Source organism: Hemiscyllium ocellatum, chromosome 9 (genome assembly GCF_020745735.1).
Source record: "Hemiscyllium ocellatum isolate sHemOce1 chromosome 9, sHemOce1.pat.X.cur, whole genome shotgun sequence".
Lineage (NCBI taxonomy): Eukaryota > Metazoa > Chordata > Chondrichthyes > Orectolobiformes > Hemiscylliidae > Hemiscyllium > Hemiscyllium ocellatum.
This window is the reverse complement of record NC_083409.1, coordinates 67,572,931-67,596,025: the sequence shown is the minus strand read 5'-3', so window position 1 is coordinate 67,596,025 and position 23,095 is coordinate 67,572,931. Positions and strand designations below refer to the sequence as shown.

The 23,095-nt window shown below is 40.7% G+C and overlaps 1 protein-coding gene across 1 annotated transcript in view; it reads left to right on the top strand.

Annotated features, from left to right (window-relative positions):
* Positions 1-617: 617 nt before the first annotated feature.
* tm2d1 (TM2 domain containing 1) overlaps positions 618-23,095 on the top strand; it is an 87,548-nt gene continuing 65,070 nt past the window's right edge. Inside the window, exons 1-4 of the mRNA XM_060829810.1 lie at positions 618-745; positions 4,177-4,247; positions 6,038-6,146; positions 21,862-21,953. Of these exons, the coding sequence (XP_060685793.1) occupies positions 627-745; positions 4,177-4,247; positions 6,038-6,146; positions 21,862-21,953 (391 nt within the window). The 5' untranslated portion in view covers positions 618-626. The remainder of the gene's footprint in view (positions 746-4,176; positions 4,248-6,037; positions 6,147-21,861; positions 21,954-23,095) is intronic.

Genomic DNA, 23,095 nt, shown 5'->3' with positions numbered 1-23,095 from the left:
CCCCCTCCACCCCCCTCCACCCCCTCCACCCCCCTCCACCCCCTCCACCCCCTCCACCTCCACCTCCACCCCCTCCACCCCCCCTCCACCCCCCTCCACCTCCACCCCCCACCCCCTCCACCCCCCTCCACCCCCCTCCACCTCCACCCCCTCCTCCCCCCTCCACCTCCACCCCCTCCTCCCCCCTCCACCTCCACCCCCTCCTCCATACCCTCCACCCCCTCCTCCATACCCTCCACCTCCACCCCCTCCTCCATACCCCCCACCTCCACCCCCTCCTCCATACCCCCTCCCCTCCTCCATACCCCCCCCTCCGAAGACTCAATGTTTAGTTTTGGCTGCCAGTGTTATGTTTGCATGTGTGCACTGCACTTGAGCAGGAGGTCTGGGAGACCATAGAATAGTGCAGCACTGCCTTATATTTGTATATCTATGATACTTGATAGAATTCTGTTGGTTTCTGTCCTATGTATTTCAAACTGTATTTGAATGCAAATTGTAACAGTGTCGGGTTTATTTTGCAGCTGATGTTTCAGGGTATGAGTTGGTGCATGTCCTCAGTCGGTGTTGTGTCCGACTCCCTTCCCGTTTGACCCAGCAACAGTGACACGTGATCAGATTCCAAGATGGCGCTGCCCAGGGAGCGGTGGCAGTTACGGCTCTGTCTCCTGTCCTTTTGCCTTTGTTTTACAAACGCGGCTCTGGTTGACGTTGATAAATGCGACGAACTGCGACTCGGGCAATATCCTTTACTTCGTGTCATTCGTTGTTCGATAAATTGGTCGGTTAAAACAGCCAAAAATATTTGAGCATCTGTGGCTTTTCTTCTCTAATGGCGGACGGTTTAGGGCTGGTGTCACTTTTAAAACGGTCGCATTAGGAGTGAGGATTCAGGATCAACGCTGCAGGGCCATTAGTAGTGAGTTTCATGCATTTACCAAAGCAATTTACAATTGTGTTAAATGGTCAAAAAGAGTATGGACCGTTCTAACAGAACTCATACGTTGTCTACGTGATCAGAGTGCAGTAATCCTGATTCTGTATGCGTTTATCTATAATAGTTAATGTATATAGATAACAATATCTTTTATTATCAACTATACATTACCGACAAGTGTTGGGAGAGAGTAAAATTTAACGTAATTTCTACTGGCACTTATTTGCAATCCAACTATTATGTGCCTAGTTTGGCTTACACCATTAGCATTGTTGATACGTTTGTCATAATAACGCAACTTTTTCATAAAACTTTAATGGAAATATATGATCTTAATTATTTTGATAATTATTGACTTTTAATGTTAATGTTGAGCAATAAATATAGATAAACCGGTCAAGTTGTGTGTAAAGATTTGTAGCTTGGGTGCCGGTTCTCATGGTTGTGGGTATGTTTGAAATGAGAAGTTGATTTACAAATGTTGCATCCCCTGTCTAGGTGACATCTTCAGTGCTTTGGAGTCTCCTGTGAAACACTGATCTACTGTCTCTTTTGCAATTTATTTGGTTCCATATATGCTGCTTCCAGTTGCTGGCTCTGGTTGTTCATTGTAGTGGCCGGTATATTGGGTCCAGTTCTCTGTGCTTGCTGATGGATTCTGTGGCTGAGTGCCATGCCTCCCCAAAATTATCTGGCTATCCTAAATTTAGCTTGTCCTGTGATTGTTGTGTTGTCCTAGTCGAATTTGTCGTCCTTGTCATCTGTGTGTATGGCTACTCGGGACAGCTGGTCATGGCATTTTGTGACAAGTTGGTGTTCGTGGATGCGGATTGCTAGTTGTCTACCTGTTTGCCTTATACAGTGTTTTGTGCAACCTTGCATGGAATCTCATAAATTAAGTTAGTGTTGCACGTGATGGGTATAGCATCTTTTGTCCTGGTGAGTTGGTGTCTGAGCATGGCTGTGGATTTATGGGCTGTCATGAATCTCAGTGGTTGGAGAAGTCTGGCTGTCAGTTCTGAGTTTTTTTATGTGAGGTAGCATGGCTAGTGAGTTAGGTCGTGGCTTGTCCTCATCGCATTGTTTGTCTGCTAGGCATCTGCAGATGAAGTTGCAGGGATATGCGTTTGTGGTGAATACTCTGTAGACTCTGTAGAGGTGTTATTCTTCACTTCAGAGGTCAGCAGTGCTGCAGTTTGTTGTAACCCTTTTGAACTGGGTCCTAAAGCAGCAGCTTTTGAGTTTGTGTGGCTTTCCTGTACACTTTTGTGGTGCATTCACCATTCTGTGTTCTTTGTACCATCATATCCAGGATTGGGACTTGATTGTTGTGTTCCTCTTCTTTCGTAAATCTGATCCCTGTAAGTATGGTGTTGAGAACCCAGTGTGTGTGCTCGACTTCTGTTCTCTTAATGATAACAAAAGCATCGTCGACGTATCTGATCTAGAGTTTGGGTTGGATTTGTGGTAGGGCTGTATGTTCCAATGTTTGCATCACTGATTCTGCTATGAGCCCAGAGATGGGTGAACCCATAGGTCATAGAAATGTACAGCACAGAATCAGACCCTTCGGTCCAACCTGTCCACGCCGACAGGATATCCAACCCAATCTAGTCCCACCTTCCAGCACCCGGCCCATATCCCTCCAAACCCTTGCTATTCATATACACATCTACATGCCTTTTACCAGCCTCCACTACTTCCTCTGGCAGCTCATTCCATACACGTATCACCTTCTGCTTGAAAACGTTGCCCCTTTAGATCTCTTTTATATCTTTCCCCTCTCACCCTAAACCTATGCCCTCTCGTTCCGGCTTCCCCCTCCCCCGGGAAAAGACTTTGTCTATTTATCCTATCCATGCCTCTCATGATTTTAGAAACCTCTGTAAGGTCACCCCTCAGCCTCTGATGCTCCAGGGAAAACAGTCCTAGCCTATTCAACCTCTCCATATAGCTCAAATCCTCCAAACCTGGCAACATCCTTGTAAATCTTTTCTGAACCATTGATCTGTTCATATGTTTGGTTGTCGAATGTGCAGTGTCTTGTCAAGCACAGGACTAGTAGTTTGAGCATGCGGTCCTTGTTGACAGGCTCCATCATGTTATCTGTTCTGCTTGTCCAGGAGGTGGCTGTTGTCTCTCTGGCTAGAGTCTTGTCAGTTGAAGTAAACGGTGACGTTACATCAAATGAGTCAATGTCTATGTTTATGTTCTTGATGTTGCCTAGGCATTCTTTGATGATTGTATGGAATGTTTGGATCTGCTGGTAAGATGTTTTAGCTTTTGTTGAAGTTCAGATTTACGAAAGAGAAGGAAACCAACAATCAACTCCCATTTCTGGATGTGATGGTACAAATAACACAGAACGGTGAATGCACCACAAAAGTGTACAGGAAACCCACACACACTGACCAGGTCCTGAACTGCAACAGGAACCACCCAAATACACATGAGAAGTTGCATTCAGACCCTATTCAGAAGGACTACAACGCACTGCAGCACTGCGAAGGGAAGAAGAAGAACATTTCTAGACGATGTTCGTACTGCCCACGAATGGATATCCGTGCAACTTCATCTGCAGATGCCTAACAGACAAACCACGCGATGAGGACATGCCACAGCCTAACTCACTAGCCATGCTGTAAAAAACATCTCGGAAGTGACAGCCAGAATTCTCTGACCACTGGGATTCATGACAGCTGATCAATTGACAGCCACACTTGGACAACAACTCACCAGGACAAAAGAGGCTATAAGAGAGGCTAATGTAAGTTTCAGGATTCCATGCAAAAGCTGCACAAAACGCAATGTAGGGCAAACAGGCAGAAAACTATCCACAAAATGCCACAACCAGCTGTCCCTAGTAGCCATACACAGAGATGACAAGGACCACAAATTCGACTGGGATAACCCAACGATTGTAGGACAGCCAGAGAATTTCTAATAGCATGGCAGTCAGCCACGGACTCCATCAAGAAGCACATTGATTGACCTAGATTCAATATACCAGCCATTACAACAAACAACCAGAACCGGCACCCGGAAGTAAAAGAAACAGAACAAAATACGTTCCAGAAGAGACAGTACAACAGTGCTTCACAGGAGGTTTCTAGGCACCTAGACAGAACGAAGCACTGCAAATCAACTTGGCAGCTCGGCGAACAAACCCACAACCATGATCAATAAATGCAAAATATATGATTTTTGAAACAGTTCCTTAATATTTGTTTTCATACATACATTTGCGATAGTCCCAAGATAAACAACCTAACACAAGAGCCAGAAAATTGCACAAATGAAACAGCTTTTGGTACATGGTATCTTCTTATTATTTATAATGTTTTGCTTCTGTAGAAAAGGGAAAATTACTTGTTTTAAGATTGTTAGTTTTATTATTGACTTTCTCAGGATGAGCATTGAGAATTGTTGTCTACTTTCTGATGTATGAACCCTTTTCCATTGAAGTAGATAAGTACAATAAAAGTTGATAAACTGAAAAGAATCTCAGATTATGGAAACCTGTAAATAAAAACAGAAAATAGTGGAAATACTCAAAACAGATCGAGCAATGGTTATCAACCTGAAGCATCTCTATGTTTCTCTTCCTCAACGCTGGCAGAGCTGCCAACTGAGCAGTAGCAGTGTTTCTGTGTCGATATCAGATGTTTGATTGACTTAATTTATTATTGAGACATTAGTGATTTGGATGTTGAGGTTATATTGATGGAAAAATCAGTAAGGTTGAAGTTGCAGATGATCAGATCACTCTACTCCTATTCTTGTTGTTTTGATGTTTCATCACAGACAACAGTAACCTTGTTTTTAATGTTAAACAACTATGTATCTATGGTATAGCATTTATTAGTCCCACATCCAAAACTATGTATACACAAATTTTACAATGACCTGTGAAAATGTCTTGAAGCTTGTTCCCACCAAATATTCTTAATGGCAATAATGGCCTTTCTGTCAAACTCAGTAAAAGTATGGTATTTCTTGCATACTATTTACTTTTCTGAATCTCTTGCAGTTGGGTAAACCCCTTGAGAATATGGGTCTCTCCCATATCCTTACCCTGTCTGAAGATTTATCATGACTTAGTTGCTTCCATAGATTCCCAAACACAGATGGAAGACCCAACATCATTTCATATCATACTCTTGCACACATTGCACTATTATGAATCTTTTAATCTCACAGCAGCACAACATTTTATGTGCTGTTCTTGGTAGTAACATGAAATGCAAGTTGGATAAGTTGTTTATGAAAATACATACCCTGCCATGCAAAGAAATCGTTTGCATTTTCTTTCAATTACTTCCTGCATCCATCTCTCCAATAATTTTGAATGTCAGTTTCTGCCTCCACCCCTACTCTCGAAGCCAAGCTTTGACCTTTCAAGTCCATTTGTAAAGATGTTTCTGTTGCCGCAGTTCTAGAATTCTCACATTGAATCTTGTGCCAAAAACCCCTCACTGAAACTGTTTCGGTCAAGAAATGGTCCCAGTGTTGAGATAATATTGAAGCAAGGTGTCACCTCAATAAGTTAATGTTGTCAGTGGACAAATGGCATATTTTTCCCCCAAATTGTTCATTAAGTTTCTTCAATTGTCACTTTTCTTTTGCAAGGTGTAGCTATTTCAGTTAAAGATGGTCAGCACAGAATTAATTGACGAAGAAATATTTTTCCTGTGTTCAAAGTTGGCAGAAATGAAACATAGAAAATAGAAGTAAGAGTAAGCCATTTTGATCATGAGTCCATTGCCATCATTCAACAGGATCATGACTGATCCTCTCAATGTAATACCCCTTGCTTTCTCCCCATAGCCGTTGATACGTATGGAAATAGGTTTATGTTAAGATGTTACAACATGAATCTAATGAAGCTGCATTGTTGATCACTTTTTGACAATTAGGTATTGAATTTTCAAATATTTAATTTTTATTTTACTATGCACACATTTTCATAGGTGTTAATGTGTGCATAGTAATAAATATCAAAAAACTACATTACGCACATGAACATGCAGTTTCTGTTAATGAATATGAAGTGAAACATGACATAATTTAGATAACATTTTCTTTTAATTGTATTTTTAGTTCCTTGTATGCCAGCTCCTAATATTACCTGCAAAAATTATAGTGGCTTCGTGAACACCTTCAGTGGAAAGGAAGTAGGCTTCTATAAGCCCTTTTCTTGCCGTAATGTGTAAGTATTTCAGCCCATTATATTGGTCCGAGCTAAAAATCTTTTGTTCTGAACACTAGTTTTAAACATTGCATTTATGATAATGTAGCAGAGTCTATAGATTTTTTTGAAGTTCAGCCAGATATTTGTTTTGAAACAGACAAACTTTATGGTGGTAAATGGAGACAAAAAGGAAATTTAGATATCAAATGGCCCTTCTCTGTACTGGGATTTCTAAAATTAGACTGCTTAGGTAAGCTTGGTGGCCAATTTGTTCACAGCAAGATTTCAATAACTGCTTTTCAGAGTGAACAATTCATTTGTTAAAATAGGAAAGGTGATTTTCACACTCTAAAATTCCCTGTGATTCTTAGATTGTGTACTTGATTATTTATTTGCATCACCAAAGGAACAGATAAACTAGCCTGATTGAGATTACTAATTTGCCCTAAACTATTAATTTAATCCCATTTACTATAATTTATGCTTTTGTAACAGTAAAATGTTGTTATTTCTCCTAGTCTCGACAAACTCATGGCTGTGCCTTTGCAAGAAGGCAAGACAATAATATAAGTTCTAACCTATAACATTCATTGAGCACCCTATTGTTTATTATGCACATTGTATTTTTAATCAGCAATCTGCTGTTTCTAATATCTTCTGTAGAATGTATTAAGGTGTTTAATTTTTTAAACTGTCATTGCTATGAGACTGAGAAATGACATTTAAGTAAGAAATATCAAAACATAGGTTTAGAGTAAATCTAGAGTGACTGACCAAACCAGCAATGAACTTGCCTATGGAAGAGCTGCAATGCTAAATTTTCTTAAAGGGTAACAAAATGTTGCAGCCACTAGGCATCATACAAAGTAATAAAACTGTTGACAATTTTCAACCTTATCATTACTGTGTTATCAATAGGCAAATCGGAATTCCAGTATCATACTGCTTCACATGCTATTTGAGAGACTACTTCCTGGAACAGATATTAACACTCTGACTTTTGTGTGTATTATTTATGATTGGAATTTGTTCTGCTAAAAGTAACATTTTTAAATGTGGGTGGCACAGTGGTTAGTACTGCTGCCTCACAGCGCTAGAGACCCGGGTTCAATTTCCGCCTCAGGCGACTCTGTGTGGAGTTTGCACATTCTCCCCGTGTCTGCGTGGGTTTCCTCCGGGTGCTCCGGTTTCCTCCCACAATCCAAAAATGTGCAGGTTAGGTGAATTGGCCATGCTAAATTGCCTGTAGTGTTAGGTGAAGGGGTAAATGTATGGGTCTGGGTGGTATACTCTTTGGCGGGTCGGTGTGGACTTATTGGGCCGAAGGGCCTGTTTCCATACTGTAAGTAATCTAATCTAAATCTTAGCTATATTGTTTACAATTGATTGATATCAACTTGAATAGTAAAATAATGCTGTAGAGTGCATTCCTTTTCTGTCCCTGCAAAAGTTTCATGTAAGCGCAACTATTTCCACTGACCTAAATTTCTATTTTTCACCCAATTTTTCTCACCTTTTGTCTCTGAGACTCTCGGAAAGCAGTTTATAAAGGAGATCTCAAAAGTAGTAATCTCCAGATTGCTTACAATGTTATCTACCTGGAAGAGTAGGAATACGAAGGTAAGAAGGATCGAGGCCTGGCACAAAGCATCGAGGAGGAGAGAGCTTTGCAGATTCCAGACACATTGGGTTTCATTCAGATGCAGAGAGCAACCTCTTTAGAAGAGAAAAGTTGCATATGAACCAAATTGGAACCAGTGTCTTTATGGAGGGATATACTTGTCTGGTTGGAAAGATTTTAAACTCAATTTTTGAAAGGTGGTATACCAGCAAATAGAAGTAGATGTGAGAATGTTGAATAGTACAGGAGAAAGTCTTGGTACTATATTATTTAAGAACAACTAAGAATGACAATGGGGTTACAAAGTCTTGTATAGAAAACAACTTTAAAATGGCTCAAAAACAGAAATTGTTGGAAAAGCTCAGCAGGTCTGGCAGCATCTGTGAAGAGAACTTCGAGTTAATGTTTCAGGTCGAGTGACCCTTCTTCAGAACCCTTTAAAATGAATCCACTGCCTCCCTTTCTTCCACTGACCTAAAATGGCTCTTTGTGTGGAGTAGAAGAAGCAGCTCACCAATGAAATTAATTTCTCTAAATTCTGTCCAGTTTTGTGCTGCAGAAAATTCTGTGCAGCAAGGTAAAAGAAGCCATCAGAATTCCCGAATCTTGTTAGTAGGGAATTGTCAACACTTTCACAGATCTCCACAATATCTTTTGCATGAAGCTTCCATGACCACAGTACAATGTCAACCATTATGGTGCTCAATGGTACATTGATGCATGTTTGCACAATATTGGGAAGCATGAGGCCTTGTGTTGAAGATATCCTGATATGTGTGCAAAACTAGAGATGCTGGAATGGACATCACAATGGAGATTTAAATGGAGTGATGTTATGTGTGCTAAAAGAGGAGAAAGTAAAGATCAGGAATGGAGCTAAAACCAATAGAACATACTGAAAAGGCTTGTTATACTCTGAGCAGATAAGTTGTCTTGCTATGTAGATCTCTCCATTGAGATCGAGGCTCAGGATCTTTTGAAGACCCTATCAGAGAATGATGAAATTCACCAAAGGTCACTAGATCACATCTTTCAAACCTGCAACCACTTCCATCTAGAAGCACAAGAGCAGCAGGTATATAGGAACACCAATATTTGCAAGTTCCCCTCCAAGCCACTTACCATCCTAACTTGGCAATATCACCCTTTACTGTCGCTAGCTCAAAATCTTAGAATTCACTCCCTGATGCCATTATGGGTCTACAGCACACGAACTGCAACATTTCAAGAAGGCGGCTCATCTCCACCTATGCAAGGGCAACAAGAGATGGGCAATAAATGCTGGCCAGTCAAAATGTCACATTCCCAAAAGTGAATATTTTTGCAAAAAAGAGACAATTAAGTCCCACAAACATATGAACAACTTATTTCCTGACTTGTCAAAATGGAAACACTTCAATCATGGAAAAATTAATCTTTCATTCGTTAATTTCTTAGTCAAAAGATCTAGATTTTCTTAAGATGGCTGTGAAGTAATTAAAGGTACTTATTGGAATATGATAGAGAAATTTTGAACTGCTGACAGGATCTGGAGTGGAGGTGTATGATCAACCAAGTTTTGTGTTTGTATTTGGGTGAGTTAGAAGACCACCAGCTTATGTTCTCTCGTGCTTTCTTTATCTTCTTTTTAGATGGAATGTGGTTGTGTCGATATTCCTGCAAACATTTAGAGCATATTTAAGGAAAACTTCAGTTTCACAGCAGTGTTCGCATTTGCTACAACTTTAAGCCACAAGGAAGGACCATAGCCTTTTGGAATCACAGAATTGTTATGATCCAGGAGGTGGTTATTTGGCCCATTGTGCCAATCTCCTGTTTGCATATTCTCCCCGTGTCTGAATAGCTTTCCTTCAGTTGGTTCGTTTTACTCCCATAGTCCAAAGATGTGTAAGTTAGATGGATGGGCCATGCTAAATTGCCCGTAGTGTCCAGGAAAGTGCAGGCTAGGTGGATTAGCCAGAGGAACTGAAGAGTTACAGTAATGGGGCAGGGGGGTGGGTCTGGGTGGGGTGCTTTTTGGAGGATTGGTGTGGACTCTGTGAGCGAATGGTCTGTTTCCATGTTGTAGGGATTCTATGCTTCTAAGCAATGGTTGGGAAAGATGTTGGCAAGATGGAGTTGCCAGGAACATTAGGTCAGGGCTTTTGCTGGGGTTAGTTGGAGGATGTTTGTTCTTCCATTTTGGTGGGGGCTGTATCTTATACCAGGCTGAAAGAGCCCATCTGTGCGGTCACAGTTAATGGAAATGGAGATGATCAGCCATTTCAAAGACATGATTGTTCCACAGAGTACCAACATAATTTTGATGGACCTACTAGCCTCCTGTGTTGAAATTACTTTGTTAATAGTATTTCCTACCATAAACATAACCCTGTACCATAAAATTAATTAATTGTGCCCTAACCTGTGAGTACATAGCTAGTTTTAACCATTAATCTTTACCAAGGTATTCTCCGGTAATATTGTAATTATTCATTTCAGTGCATTGAAAGGGACCAATTTTCATTTGTTTTATCATAAAATTAAGGTAATGAAATATCTATGATCTGCAATTGTTTGTATGAAACCAGAAGTCTCACACTTGCAGTTATGATTCTTGAGCCCTGCTCATGTGATCATTTATGTAAGATGAAAGGTAGACAGAACCTAAATGTCGGATTTGTGCTGATACATTCAACTTTTGAGAGTAGAATTGTGAACTATCATAGAAATAATTGTATTGGTCAGCTTGACATATTTGAAATGAATTGTTTATAAGTATTCAACAAGAGTTTTATCTTCATTTCTTCTGAATTTTGAAATCCAGGGGCACTTATGCCCATTGTAAAGCCCCAAAAGCTGTTTGTTGGATTTTGCTGAGTGTACTGACTGCCACATTTGACTGGACATCAAATGTAAACTATGATATCATTGGGATGATGTGTAGATGTTATACTATTATTTCAGTGATATGGTTTCTTGGCTGAAATAAACTTTGCAGGCCATGAGTATCACACCACCAAATGCTCATTATCACACTTCTGCATCCTCGATTCTGACTCAGTGTGTGCAGGCATATATTTGAAGTTCAGACAGTTGTAGTCATGAATTCAGTTATCAGTCTCAAAAAGTGTGGTCCTGGAAAAGCACAGCCAGTCAGCAGCATCTGAAGAGCAGGAGAGTCAACGTTTCGAGCATAAGCTCTTCATCAGGAATGTTGGGGTCCCCCAAGGGGGCTGAGAGATAAATGAGGCTATGGGGAAAGTAGCTGAGAATGAGATAGGTAGATGAAGGTGGGGCGGGGGGGTGGGGGGGTGGGTGTTGATGGTGAGAGGTTGGATCAGATAGGTGGGAAGGAAGATGGGCAGGTAGGACAGTTCAAGAAGGCGGTGCCAAGTTGGAGGTTTGGATCTGTGGTAGAGTTGGGGAGATGAGGAAATTACTGAAATCAACATTGATCCCTCGCGGTTGGAGCGTCCCAAGGTGGAAGATGAGGTGTTCTTCCTCCAGACGTTGATGGCCAGAATTTGGCAGTGGAGGAGGCCCTGAACCTGCATGACCTTGACGGAGTGGGAAGGGGAGTTGAAGTGTTCGGCCACAGGCTGGTGGGGTTGATTGGTGCGTGTGTCTCAGAGATGTTATCTGAAACATTCTGTAAGTTGGCACTCTGTCTCCCTAATGTAGAGGAGACCACATCGAGAATAATGGACACAGTAGATGAAGTGTTTGGAGGTGCAGGAAAATCTTTGCCAGATGTGGAAAGATCCTTGGGGGCCTTGGATGGAAGTGAGGGGGAGGTGTGGGCACAGGTTTTGCATCTCTTGCAGTGGCAAGTGAAGGTACTCCGATTGGAGGAGGGCATGGTCCTAACAAGGAAGTTGTGGATGGACTAGTCTCGGCAGAATGCTGAAAGAGGTGGGGAGGGAAATATGTTTCTGGTGGTGGGGTCTGTCTGTAGGTAGCAGAAATGGCAGAGGATGATGTGTTGTATCCAGAGGTTGGTGGGATGGAAGATGAGAACCGGGAAGCAGGTGGGTTCTGTCCTTGTTGCAATTGGAGGGATGGGGTTCAAGGGCGGAGGTGCGGGAAGTGGAGGAGATGTGCAGTCCTTGAAGTAGGAGGCATCTGGGGTGTTGTGGAGTGTAATTGGTGCTCCTGAGAGCAAATGTGGGGGGGCTGAGGAATTAGGAGTAAGGGATATTGTTCCTACAGGAGGTGGGATGGGAGGAGGTGGATTTGAAGTAGATATCCATGTTGAGTCGGTCACCGGAAATGGAAATGGAGAGGTCTAGGAAGGGGAGGGAGGTGTCCAAGATGGTCCAGGTGAACTTGAAGTGAGGGTGGAAGGTGTTCATGAAGTTGATGAATTGTTCAACCTCCTCATGGGAGCATGAGGTGGTGCTGATACAGTCATCAATGTAGCGGAGGAAAAAGTGGGGAGTGGTGCCGGTGTAGCTGTGAAAGATGGACTGCTGCACGTACCCAACGAAGAAGCAAGCATAGCTGGGGCCCATGCATGTGCCTATGGCTACCCTTTTGGTTTCTGCCTTGGGACCCTCCAACCACACACGATCAATGTTAATTTCAGCATTTTCCTGAGCTTCCCTTCCCCAACCTTATCCCAAATCCAACTCTCCAATCCACCCACTTGACAGTCCTAGCTGTCCCGTCTTCCTTCCCACCTATCCACTTCACCCTCCGCTCTGACCTATCACCATAAACCCCCCCCCCCACCTTCATCTACCCATTGCAAGTACAGATACTACCCTCCCCCCAGTCCCCCCCTCCCATTTATCTCTAAGCCCCCTTGGGCCTGCGAACCCTCCAAACCCCCCCCCCCAAATGTGTCCAATCAGGCATTTCTTTGAATTCATGCTCTCAAGAATCATGGAAATTTATTGCATGGATAGTGGCAGTTTGGTCCATCATGGTCATACAGGTTGAATCATTCCAACTTTTGGTTCATTGTCCTATGGGTTACAGCATTTAGAATCATAGAGATGTACAGCACAGAAACAGACCCTTGTGTCCAACACATCCATGACGACTGAATATCCTAAATAAATCTAGTCCCATTCGCCAGTATTTGGCCCATATCCCTGTAAATCCTTCCTATTCATATACCCCTCCAGATGCCTTTTAAATGTTGTATTTGTACCAGCCTTCACAACTTCCTCTGGCAGCTCACTACATACTCCACCCCCGGATGAATAAGTTGTCCCTTTTATGACTTTTCCCTCTCACCCTACACCTATGCCCTCGAGTTTCAGATTAAATCACCACAGGGAAAATACCTTATCTGTTTACCCTATCCGTGCCCGTCATGATTTTATAAACCTCGAAAAGGTCACCCCTCAGCCTCCAAAGCTACAGGGAAAATCGGCCCAGCCTATTCAGCCTCTCCCTATAGCTCAAGCCCTCCAACCCTGGCAACATCCTCGTAAATCTTTTCTGAATCTTTTCTCAAGTTTCACAACATCCTTCCAATAGGAGGCACACCAGAACTGCACACGAATATTCCAAATGTGGCTGAACCAATGTCCTGTATAGCCACAGCATGACTTCCCATCTCCTATACTCAATGCACTGACCAATAAAGGCAAGCATACCGAATGCTGCTTCACTATCCTACTGACCTGGGACTCCATTTTCAAGGAACTATGAACCTCTTCATTCAGCAACACTCCCCTGGACCTTACCATTACCTGCCCCAATTTGCCTTTCCAAAATGCAGCACCTCGCATTTATGTAAATTAAACATCATCTGCCACTCCTCGGCCCCATTGTCAAGATCCCATTGTACTCTGAGATAACCTTCGCTGTCCACTGGCCCTTCACATACACATCCAAGTACTACTTAAATGTGAGGATTTTTAACTCTGCCACTCTTAAGTAGTAAGTTCAAATCTCCATCTTCCGGATGAAAAATAATTGCCCTCAAATCTCTCAACCTCTGTACTGTAATCTTAAGTCCGTGCTCCTGGATTCTGGAAATCAAAAGAAATCCGGTCTTTCTATTTTAGTTTATCAAGATCTCTCATTACAATAATAAAATTATATCTCTCCTGAACCTGTGTTCCAAATAAAACACCCATACTTTGTTCAGTCCTTCCCGATAACTATAATTCTCCAGTCCAGACAACATGCCTGTCCATTTCCTTAGTAATTTCTCAAACAACTGCATATTTACTGTTATGCTCTGATCAGAATTACACACGGCAAACCGATTCTGGCACAGTTTCTTATTAAGTTCCAGCATATATACTCTGCTCTGATTTTTCTATGTCTCAATTAATAATGTCCACATGCTTTCTTGACCACCTTATCAACTTTCTCACCCCTTTGGAGATTGGGGGATATGCACTCCAAAGTTCTGAATTTTTTTGTACTTATTGGTATTTTAGCATTTATTGTATATTATTAGCCTTCCCAAATTCATTTCCTCCCACCAGTCATGTTTGATCTCCATTTGCCACTGTTTCACCCAATTTACTATTCCAGTGATCTCTTCCTGATGTTTACAACTTTATTCTCATTATTAGTCATGCAAAACAATGTATCATTTGCATATTTCTTCATCAGCCCCCCAATATTCATGTCCAAATCAATAAACATCACAAAAAAGCAAAGGACCAGAACTGCACATGATAAAACCACACTGAAAGCAATCTCTAATCACACAAACAAGGATATGGGTCAAGTACTTGCAAATGGGACTAGATTTATTTAGGATACCTGGTCAGTATAGATGAGTTGGCCCCAAGGGTCTGTTTCAGTGCTGTGTATCTCGATGACTCTAAGTTTGTATGTGTGTATCTCATGCCACTAAGGTATTTTGGGTCTAAGTTGCGATTTCCTTGGATCCCAAGAGCTTTTACCTTTGGTGATACCTTTTCAAAAGCCTTATTAAAATCCATTCATACTACATCAGTTGCCTTATCCCCATCAACCTTTCTGTTACCTCCTCAAAAATCATATCTTAGATGTGCTAAATGTCCACCTGTCCCCTGGCAACACTGAAGCCAAGGAGAATTGGAAAATTGCTTTCAGAGCCTCCATAATTTCTTCTGACACTTTGTTAACAGTCTAGGATACATTTGGCCCTGACAAATTATTCACTTGAAAAATATTCTCTCACAGTTGAAAATGTGTTGCTAGAAAAGCGCAGCAGGTCAGGCAGCATCCAAGGAGCAGGAGAATCGATGTTTCGGTCATGAGCCCTTCTCCTGCTCCTTGGATGCTGCTTGACTTGTGCTTTTCCAGCAACACATTTTCAGCTCTGATCTCCAGCATCAGCAGTCCTCACTTTCTCCTCAAATATTCTCTCACACCCCAGTATGTGAAAGTTATTTAAATATTTGTCTCCTCCCTGATTTCAGTGTCTGTATTAATCGTCTTTTTTATGAAAACAGGTCCAATGGTATTCATTAACAATTCTAGCCAGATGCTATGACTGCATGAACTGAATATCATTATGGTCTCCAACAGACTGTACTCTTTCTTTAGTGGTATTCTTGTTGTTTATTTATTTCTAAAGAATCTTTAAGGTTCCGTGATTTTACTTGACGATATTTCTTTCCAGCTGTCTCATTTCTTTCCTAATTCTATTTTTCATTTTCATTTTACTCCATACGTTTATGCTGTTCTAGATTTTATGCAGTACTGTGCCTTTGATAATCTGCCTTTTTTATCTTTAGCTCCTTCTTTCTGTCCTTGCTATCCTGGATTTCTTAGTCCCAACCTTTTGCTTTGAGACCATTTACTTGCTCTGAGCCCTCACTATCTCCTCCTTGAATACCTTCCAGTGATCTAGTACTGATTGTCATAAGATCTTACAGCATGGAAAGTGGCCCTTCAGACATCCCGTCTTCAATGGTCATCAAACATGCATCACTTCTAATCATGTTTTCCAGCACTTGGCCCAAAGCCTTGTATACCATGGTGTTTCAAGTATTCATCTAAATAGTTTGTTTAGATTAGATTCCCTACAGTGTGGAAACAGGCCCTTCAGCCCAACAAGTCCACACCGACCCTCTGAAGAGTAATCCACCCAGTCCCATTTCCCCCTGACTAATGCACATAATGCTACAGGCAATTTAGCATGGCCAATTCACCTGACCTGCACATCTTTGGACTGTAGGAGGAAACTGGAGGAAACCCATGCAGATGCTGGGAAAATGTGCAAACTCCACACAGACAGTAACCTGAGGCTGGAATTGAACCTGGGACCCTGGTGCTGTGAGACAGCAGTGCTAACCACTGAGCCACCATGCCACCCAAGTCTTGAATGTGTGGAGGATTTCCACCTCTATCACCCTTTTAGGCAGTGAGGTCCAGTAACTTGCAAGTTACTTTAGTCTACTTCAACTAAATCTCTAGTTGTGAATTTATATTCCTAGTGACTTCATTCTTTTCCATAAATCCTATTAATTTCCAATGAAGTGCTCCCAATCAGTACCTCTTCTATCTGTTCTTGTTTCATTCCTAAAACTAAGTCTGGAATTGATCCTTCCCCTTTGATTCTGAATATCCTCACTGACTTTTAAGAATTCTATCCCATGATATCTTTTATGTTACTTTATTCTTGTTTATTCTGGGTAGCTGAAATCTCCCTCAAGTATTGTCTTGTTGATTTGGTGTTGCTCAGAGATTTGTCCTCACCATTGCTCTTCTGTCTCTTTCTGACTCCTTATGGATCTATTGTATGCTGCCAACAATGCAATTGCCCATTTTTTTGTTCTTCAATTCAATCCATATGGTCAGATTTGACACACTTCTACCATAACACACTCGGTGTTTTATAAAAGCAATATTGTGACCCTTTTGTAATCTCCCTAAAACTGGGGATTTGTGCCCCCCTTTTGTCCATGTCTTAGTAAGAAATTAGAATCAGGATCCAATATTCTGAACATCATACATTGAAGGATACACCATTTTGCACCCCAAACTCCCTTGTTATCTATTTTAAATCTTTGTTTCCTCTGCCTTGCAAAAATTTGTACTAATTTTTCTTTTTGCCTCCCATTTATAATTTCTGTTTTGCTTATGTATCTACTCTCAGGTTTGGGTTTGATTCATTGTTATCACATACTGAGACAGTGAAAAGTGTTGTTTTGCATTCTATATAATCAAATCATATCATAGTGCATCAGCTTACAGAATACAGTATTACAGTTGCAGATGCAGAGAGAGAGAGATCAGCATTAAGATTTGAGAGGTCTGTTAACAAGTCTGATAACAGCATGGAAAAGCTGTTCTTGAATCTGTTCATATGTTATACAAACTTTTATATCTTCTGCTCAAAAGAAGAGGATGGAAGAGTGTATAACCAGGGTGGGACTGATCTTTGATTATGTTGGTAGCTTGACCAAGTCGGAGGAATGTATAGATGGTGTCAATGTTTGGGAGGCTGGTTTGCATAATGAGCTGGGCTGATTTCATGATTCTCTGCAGTGTCTTGGGAAGAGTGTTGCTATACTGCACTGTGATGCATCCAGATAGGATGCTTTCTATGTTACATCATTGGTATGAGTCTCTGGACATGCCAAATTTACTTAGCTCCTGAGGAAGTAGAAGCATTGTTGTCCTTTCTTGACCATTGCATCGGCAAGAGTGGACCAGGACAGGTTGTTGGTGATCATCACTCCCAGGAATTTGACGCTTTTGACCATCTCCACCTCAGCACCATTGATGCAGACAGGAGCGTGCCCTCCACTCCACTTCCTGATGTCAGTGACCAGCTCCTTCATTTTGCTGACATTGATGGAAACATTAAAAACCAAAGAACTGCAGATACTGTAAATCTGAAACAAAAACAGAAATTGCTGGAAAAGCTCAGCAGGTCTGGCCGCACCTGTGGGATACCTGTTCTGAAGAAGGGTCACTCGACCCAAAATGTTAATGCTGATTTCTCTCCACAGATGTGGCCAGGTCGGCTGAGCTTTTCCAGCCCTTTCTGTTAATTGAAACATTGCTGCTTTTACACCATGCCGCTAAGTACTCAATCACTTTCCTGTATTCTGTCCCGTCTTTTGAGCTCCAACCTACAACAGCGGTGTTGTCAGCAGATTTGTAAGTGAAGTTGAACTGAATTTGGCCACAGTGCTGAGTGTATATGGAGTATGTTGTTCCTGATTATGGAAGATGATTGAGATGTACGAGGCTGGAGAAATAATAATGGGGAACCAGGAATAGGCAGAGGTGTTGATAAATACTTTGCAGAGGGTAGAGGGTAACAAACTAGCATAGTTAACAGGAAATAGTAAAGGAATAGGTAAGTCTTTCTTGGGCAACAGAATGTTGCATATGGTGTGCCGCACAGTCAGGTGCTGGGCCTCCACCTTTTACAATTTATGTGAATGGTTTAGATAAAGGAGTCAAAGATATGGTAACAAGTTTGATGATGACATAAAGATGGGTAAGAATGTAAATTGTGACAAGGGCATAAGTAACCTACTAAAGGATATGGAGATAAAACAAATATCTGGCAAATGGAGTACTAAGTGGGAAATTGAGCAATTGTTCATTTTGGCAGAAAGAATTAAAAGAAGCATATTAACTAAATGGTGGGGGGGGGGGGGTTGAGAACTCTGAAATTAGGGGAGATCTGGATGTCCTCATGTTTGAATCACAGAAGGTTAGTGTGCAGGTAGAGTAGTAGTCAAGAAAGCTCAGAAATGTTGTGTAATAGAATGCAAAGAGAATTTAATGAAACAGTAGGGAGGATGTAATAATAGAGCATTTAGCGTTACATAATATGACCAAATAGAGTCAGCATAGCTTTATAAAGGGGAACATATGCCTGACAAGCCTACGGGAATTCTTTGAGAGGGTAACAAGTAAGATAGATAAAGACATTGTGTATGTGATATATTTGTATTTTCAAACAGCATTTGATAATGTACCATACATTAGGCTACTTATTAAGATAAGCGTCCATGGTGTTGTACGTAGTGTATTAACGTGGATAGAGGATTGGCTAACAAGTAAAAGACAGAGAATTAGGATCGGGGTACTTTCAGAATGGCAACCTATAACTAGTGATGTGGTGCAGGGATCAGTGCAGAAGTCACAATTCTTGATAATATGTGTTAACGACTTGGATGAGGAAAGTGAATGTACTGTCGCCACATTTGTAGATGACACAAATATAGGTGGAAAGGCAAATAGTGAGAATGATATACAGTCTGCAGAGAGGTGTAGACAGGTTTGATCTTGGCAGATGGAATAGAATATGAAGAATTGTGTGGTTTTGCACTTTAGGAAGAAGAGAGGAACTAAATATTATTTAAATGGAGAAAGACTGCAGAAAACTCCAGAATAGAAGAATTTGTATGTCCTCCTCCATGAATCACGAAAATGGGATGTTGGCCTCTATTTCAAAAGAATTGAGTAGAAAAATAGGTAGTTTTGCTAAAATTATGTATGTCACTGGTCAGACCACACCTGAAATACAGTTAAGAGTTGTAGTCTCTTTATTCAACAGTAGATATACTGGCATTGGAAACCGTTCAGAAAGAGTTCACTTCACTGATACCAGAGAAAGAGGTACTGCCTTATAACAATTTAGAAGAGGTTGATTGAGATTGGGCCTTTACTCTGAATATAGAACAATGAGAGGCAGCCTTATAGAAACGTTGAAGGTTCTTGGAGGACTTGTTAGGGAAGATACAGAAAGGTTCCTTCCCTTCTGTGCTTGTCATATGAAGAGTTGTTAAGGACTCTGCGTCTGTCCTTGAAGGAGTTCAGAAGGATGAGGGGGATCTCATTGAAACTTAAAACATTGAACCGTCTGGACAGAGTGGATGTTAAGATGATGTTTCCACTAGTTGGCTGAAACTAAGACCCACAGACACTCATTGAAGCAACAACCCTTTGGAACTGAGATGAGGATTTATTTCAGTCAGAGGGTGGTGAATCAGTGGAATTCATTGCCAGAGGAAACTCTGGAGACTGTCATGGAGTGATATTTAAAACAGCAGTAGGTTCTTGATTAGTAAGGGGATCAAGGGTTTTAAGGAGATGGCAGAAAATGGTATTGAGAAACATATCAGTTATGATTGAATAGTGGAGCAAACTCAATTAGTCCAATGTCCTAACTCTGCCCTATATTTTATGATCTTATGGGGCAGTCTTGGACCACAAGGCCTAATCTTAGAACAAGGGGTCATACTTTTAAGACAGAGTTGAGGAGGTGGATTCGCTTCACTCTTCTCTCAGAATCATCAGGAATCCTTTGGAATCCTTTCCCACAGAGAGCTGTTGAGGCTAGGTCATTTACTTTATTCAAGGCTAAGATAGACAGATTTTTGTTCAGTAAGGGAATCAAGGGCTATGGGGAAAAGGCAGGAAGGTGGAGCTGCGGATTGTCAGATCAGTCATGATATCATTGATTGGCAGAGAAGATTTGATGGATGGTCTTATATGTGCGACATGGAAAAGGCAGGCAAAATTGTTTCTTTTCAATGGGAAATACGAGTTTGAACTAGTAAGTAATTTTATTATGGTTCTAGAAGGTGATTCATCCTTCAAGTGGTGAGCAATATTTTGAATTAACTTCTGGTTAGAGGAAAAATCTTGGAAACATTGAAGAAACAATGTTGGTGAAAATGGTGGAAGGTATGGAATTAATGCAGGTGGGAATGTAGGGTTCTTCTGAATGGATGACGATGGGTTAAATTGCCTTCATCCGTAAGTATATTGTGATCTTGAACAGCATTGTGTTTAACATGGAGGCAAATCCCTCTTTTAATTGAACCAAACACCCAGAAAAGCTCTCCTCACCTTATAATTTGTTAAAATATAAGTGACAGAAAATTCCCAAGTTCCATTATTTAGAGAAAGAGACATCAATTTAGTTTCTAACTCTAAAAGTGAAAATTAAACAAAAGCTATTCACAAATCGAAGCCCCCCCGCCCCCCAATGCTTACTATCTGTCTCCAACTCTATAACAATATGATGTTCCAATGAGACACTTAGTAAAATTACATCAACCTAATTTCAAAACCACACCATATCTGCCATCTTCTGTGTCTTCACTGTTCCAGCTGTTGATCTCCCTGGGTCATCATCTTTTCACTGCGAGTATGTTTCACATGAAAAGATACCTTTGATAGAGAGTGTTTTCTAATTTCTTTGAGAGTAAGATGTTAGATGGACAATTAGCTCTCCAGGAATTTCTCTGTTTATGGCAGTTGCTCTCTGACCATTTTTCAAACTGTCCATATTTTTACACCCTCCAACATCAGACTATCGCATTGGTTTGATGTTGGCGAAACATTAAATTCAAACTCAATTGGGTTCTAGTCTCCTGGGCATAATTTTAGCTGTTTAAATTTGAGTTATTGTCAAAACAGCAACCAAAACTCAGGTATCCATTTCACAGCCAAATGTATGTATTTCAATTTTCCAGTACACTGTGGGGCTGCCACCTAGTCACATATTCAGGTGCTTGTAAGTTCTCAGTTCAGAACAGCATTCTCTCTCTCAAAGGTACAGTACATACGTTCAAGTTCATAACAGTAGCAAGATGCAGAACAAATTCTCACCCACTTTGCTTCAGGTGTGTGTTTAAACTTCTGCTTTGAATGAAGGGTAGCTTATTACCATTTCCCATATGTCTCCTCTCTTTGTCTCAGGTTATGTGAAACAATTTTCTGTTGTAGTGTCTTTACTCTCAAGGAGATAGATTAAGGATAACTGAACCCATTTCACTCTATACTTCTACAGCTGGCAGAGAATGAATGTATTATTCCCTGATATTTTGGCTAATGCTCTCAAAGGTTTAAAAATTCTAAGTCAATGAAAATTAAAAGGATAGAAATATAGTTTCAACTACATCTTGAGTCTTCTAAGTAATACTTAAAAGCGTAAGTGGTTGTAACACCAGTAAAGCTGAGATTAAGACTGCAGAAATATGGGACACTAGATGCAAATCTATATCCTAGCAATTCTGTGATGTACAGTTATGCTGCATTGCCATGTTTATTTTTTCTGTTCATCAGAAGATTCGTCAGTTAAAACAGTTCAGTACAGCAGAATGTTTCTCAGAGTCATATCTTCTATCTGATCTGTTATCACTTCCTTCAGACATAAGGTGATCTTTATTTTGATTTTTTTTCTTCTTTTTAAAGATCTGGTTACTCTTATAAAGTGGCAGTGGCTCTCTCCTTGTTCCTTGGATGGCTCGGAGCAGACCGATTCTACTTGGGATATCCAGCATTGGGCAAGTATAATTTAAATGTTTTCAAATTACACCAGGACATCTGGGAGTTAAATGCATTTGTAACCAATAAGTATATAATCAGAATGACCATTAATTAATTGTTTCTCCATTGATCATACGTTTGTCAAAAGATAAAAATCTGCAGGTTTATTATTCACATTTTATTGTCTAATCCAATTAAGTCTGGAACCCATTGTTGTCTCGTCTGCCAGCTGATTCTAAATTACATTTGTGTAATGGAGAAAATAAAGAATAAAACATGTATGGCTTGCATTAGAATTTATAATTAGTGTATCGATCGCATCATATCATCGTGAAATATATTCCAAAGTGCATAAAGTAGGAAACAATTTCTGGAACTTCAAGTAATCAACCCAGCATACATTTTGGAGCAACTTCAAACTCTAAAACAAGGCTTAACATTTAGTAATCTGTTCAGATTTTAATTTGTGTAAATACTGAAAAAGGATATTATTTAATGTTAGCTATGACCATCGTGTCAAATTCTATGTTCTTAGAGAACTGGAAAGGAATACGTTTTTCCAATAATATCCTTGATACTTGCGTCATGCTATAAAAAATATAGAAATATCTTTATCTTAATTGAAGAGGTCGAGAATCCAAATAGTTTAAAGTGAAGAAGAATATAGCTGTTCTTCTTGGGCAATTCCTCAGCACTCGTGCTGTTTTTTCACTTTGAGATTTTTGATCCTGAGGCAATGAAACAATCTCACACAGGACCGCGTATTCTAGCATAGATTGTGCAAATGAAATTTGATAAGGCGGTAGGTGGGATGCTTGGATTTTTGAATGCACTTAGCCTCTTCTTGTACCCATATAGTTCGTACATTTGTGACTGCTTCTTCATCAACTTAGGCAGTGTTGAGAAAAGATTGCCACTATTCTGTGGGAATGTTGCAACTTTTCAGAACAGCTTTGAGTGTGACCTCTGCTCCACCCCGTAATCACTTGCCATGATGAAGCTCAGAGTGGAGAGCTTGTTTTGGAACTCTTGTCAGACGTAGACAATGTGACTCATTCAACACATTAAGCAGTTTGACTGTAATCAGTGTCTCAACATTTGTTATGTTGTCCTGAGAGAGAACCTTGATATTGAAGCCTCTGCAACATCCTAAAAAATG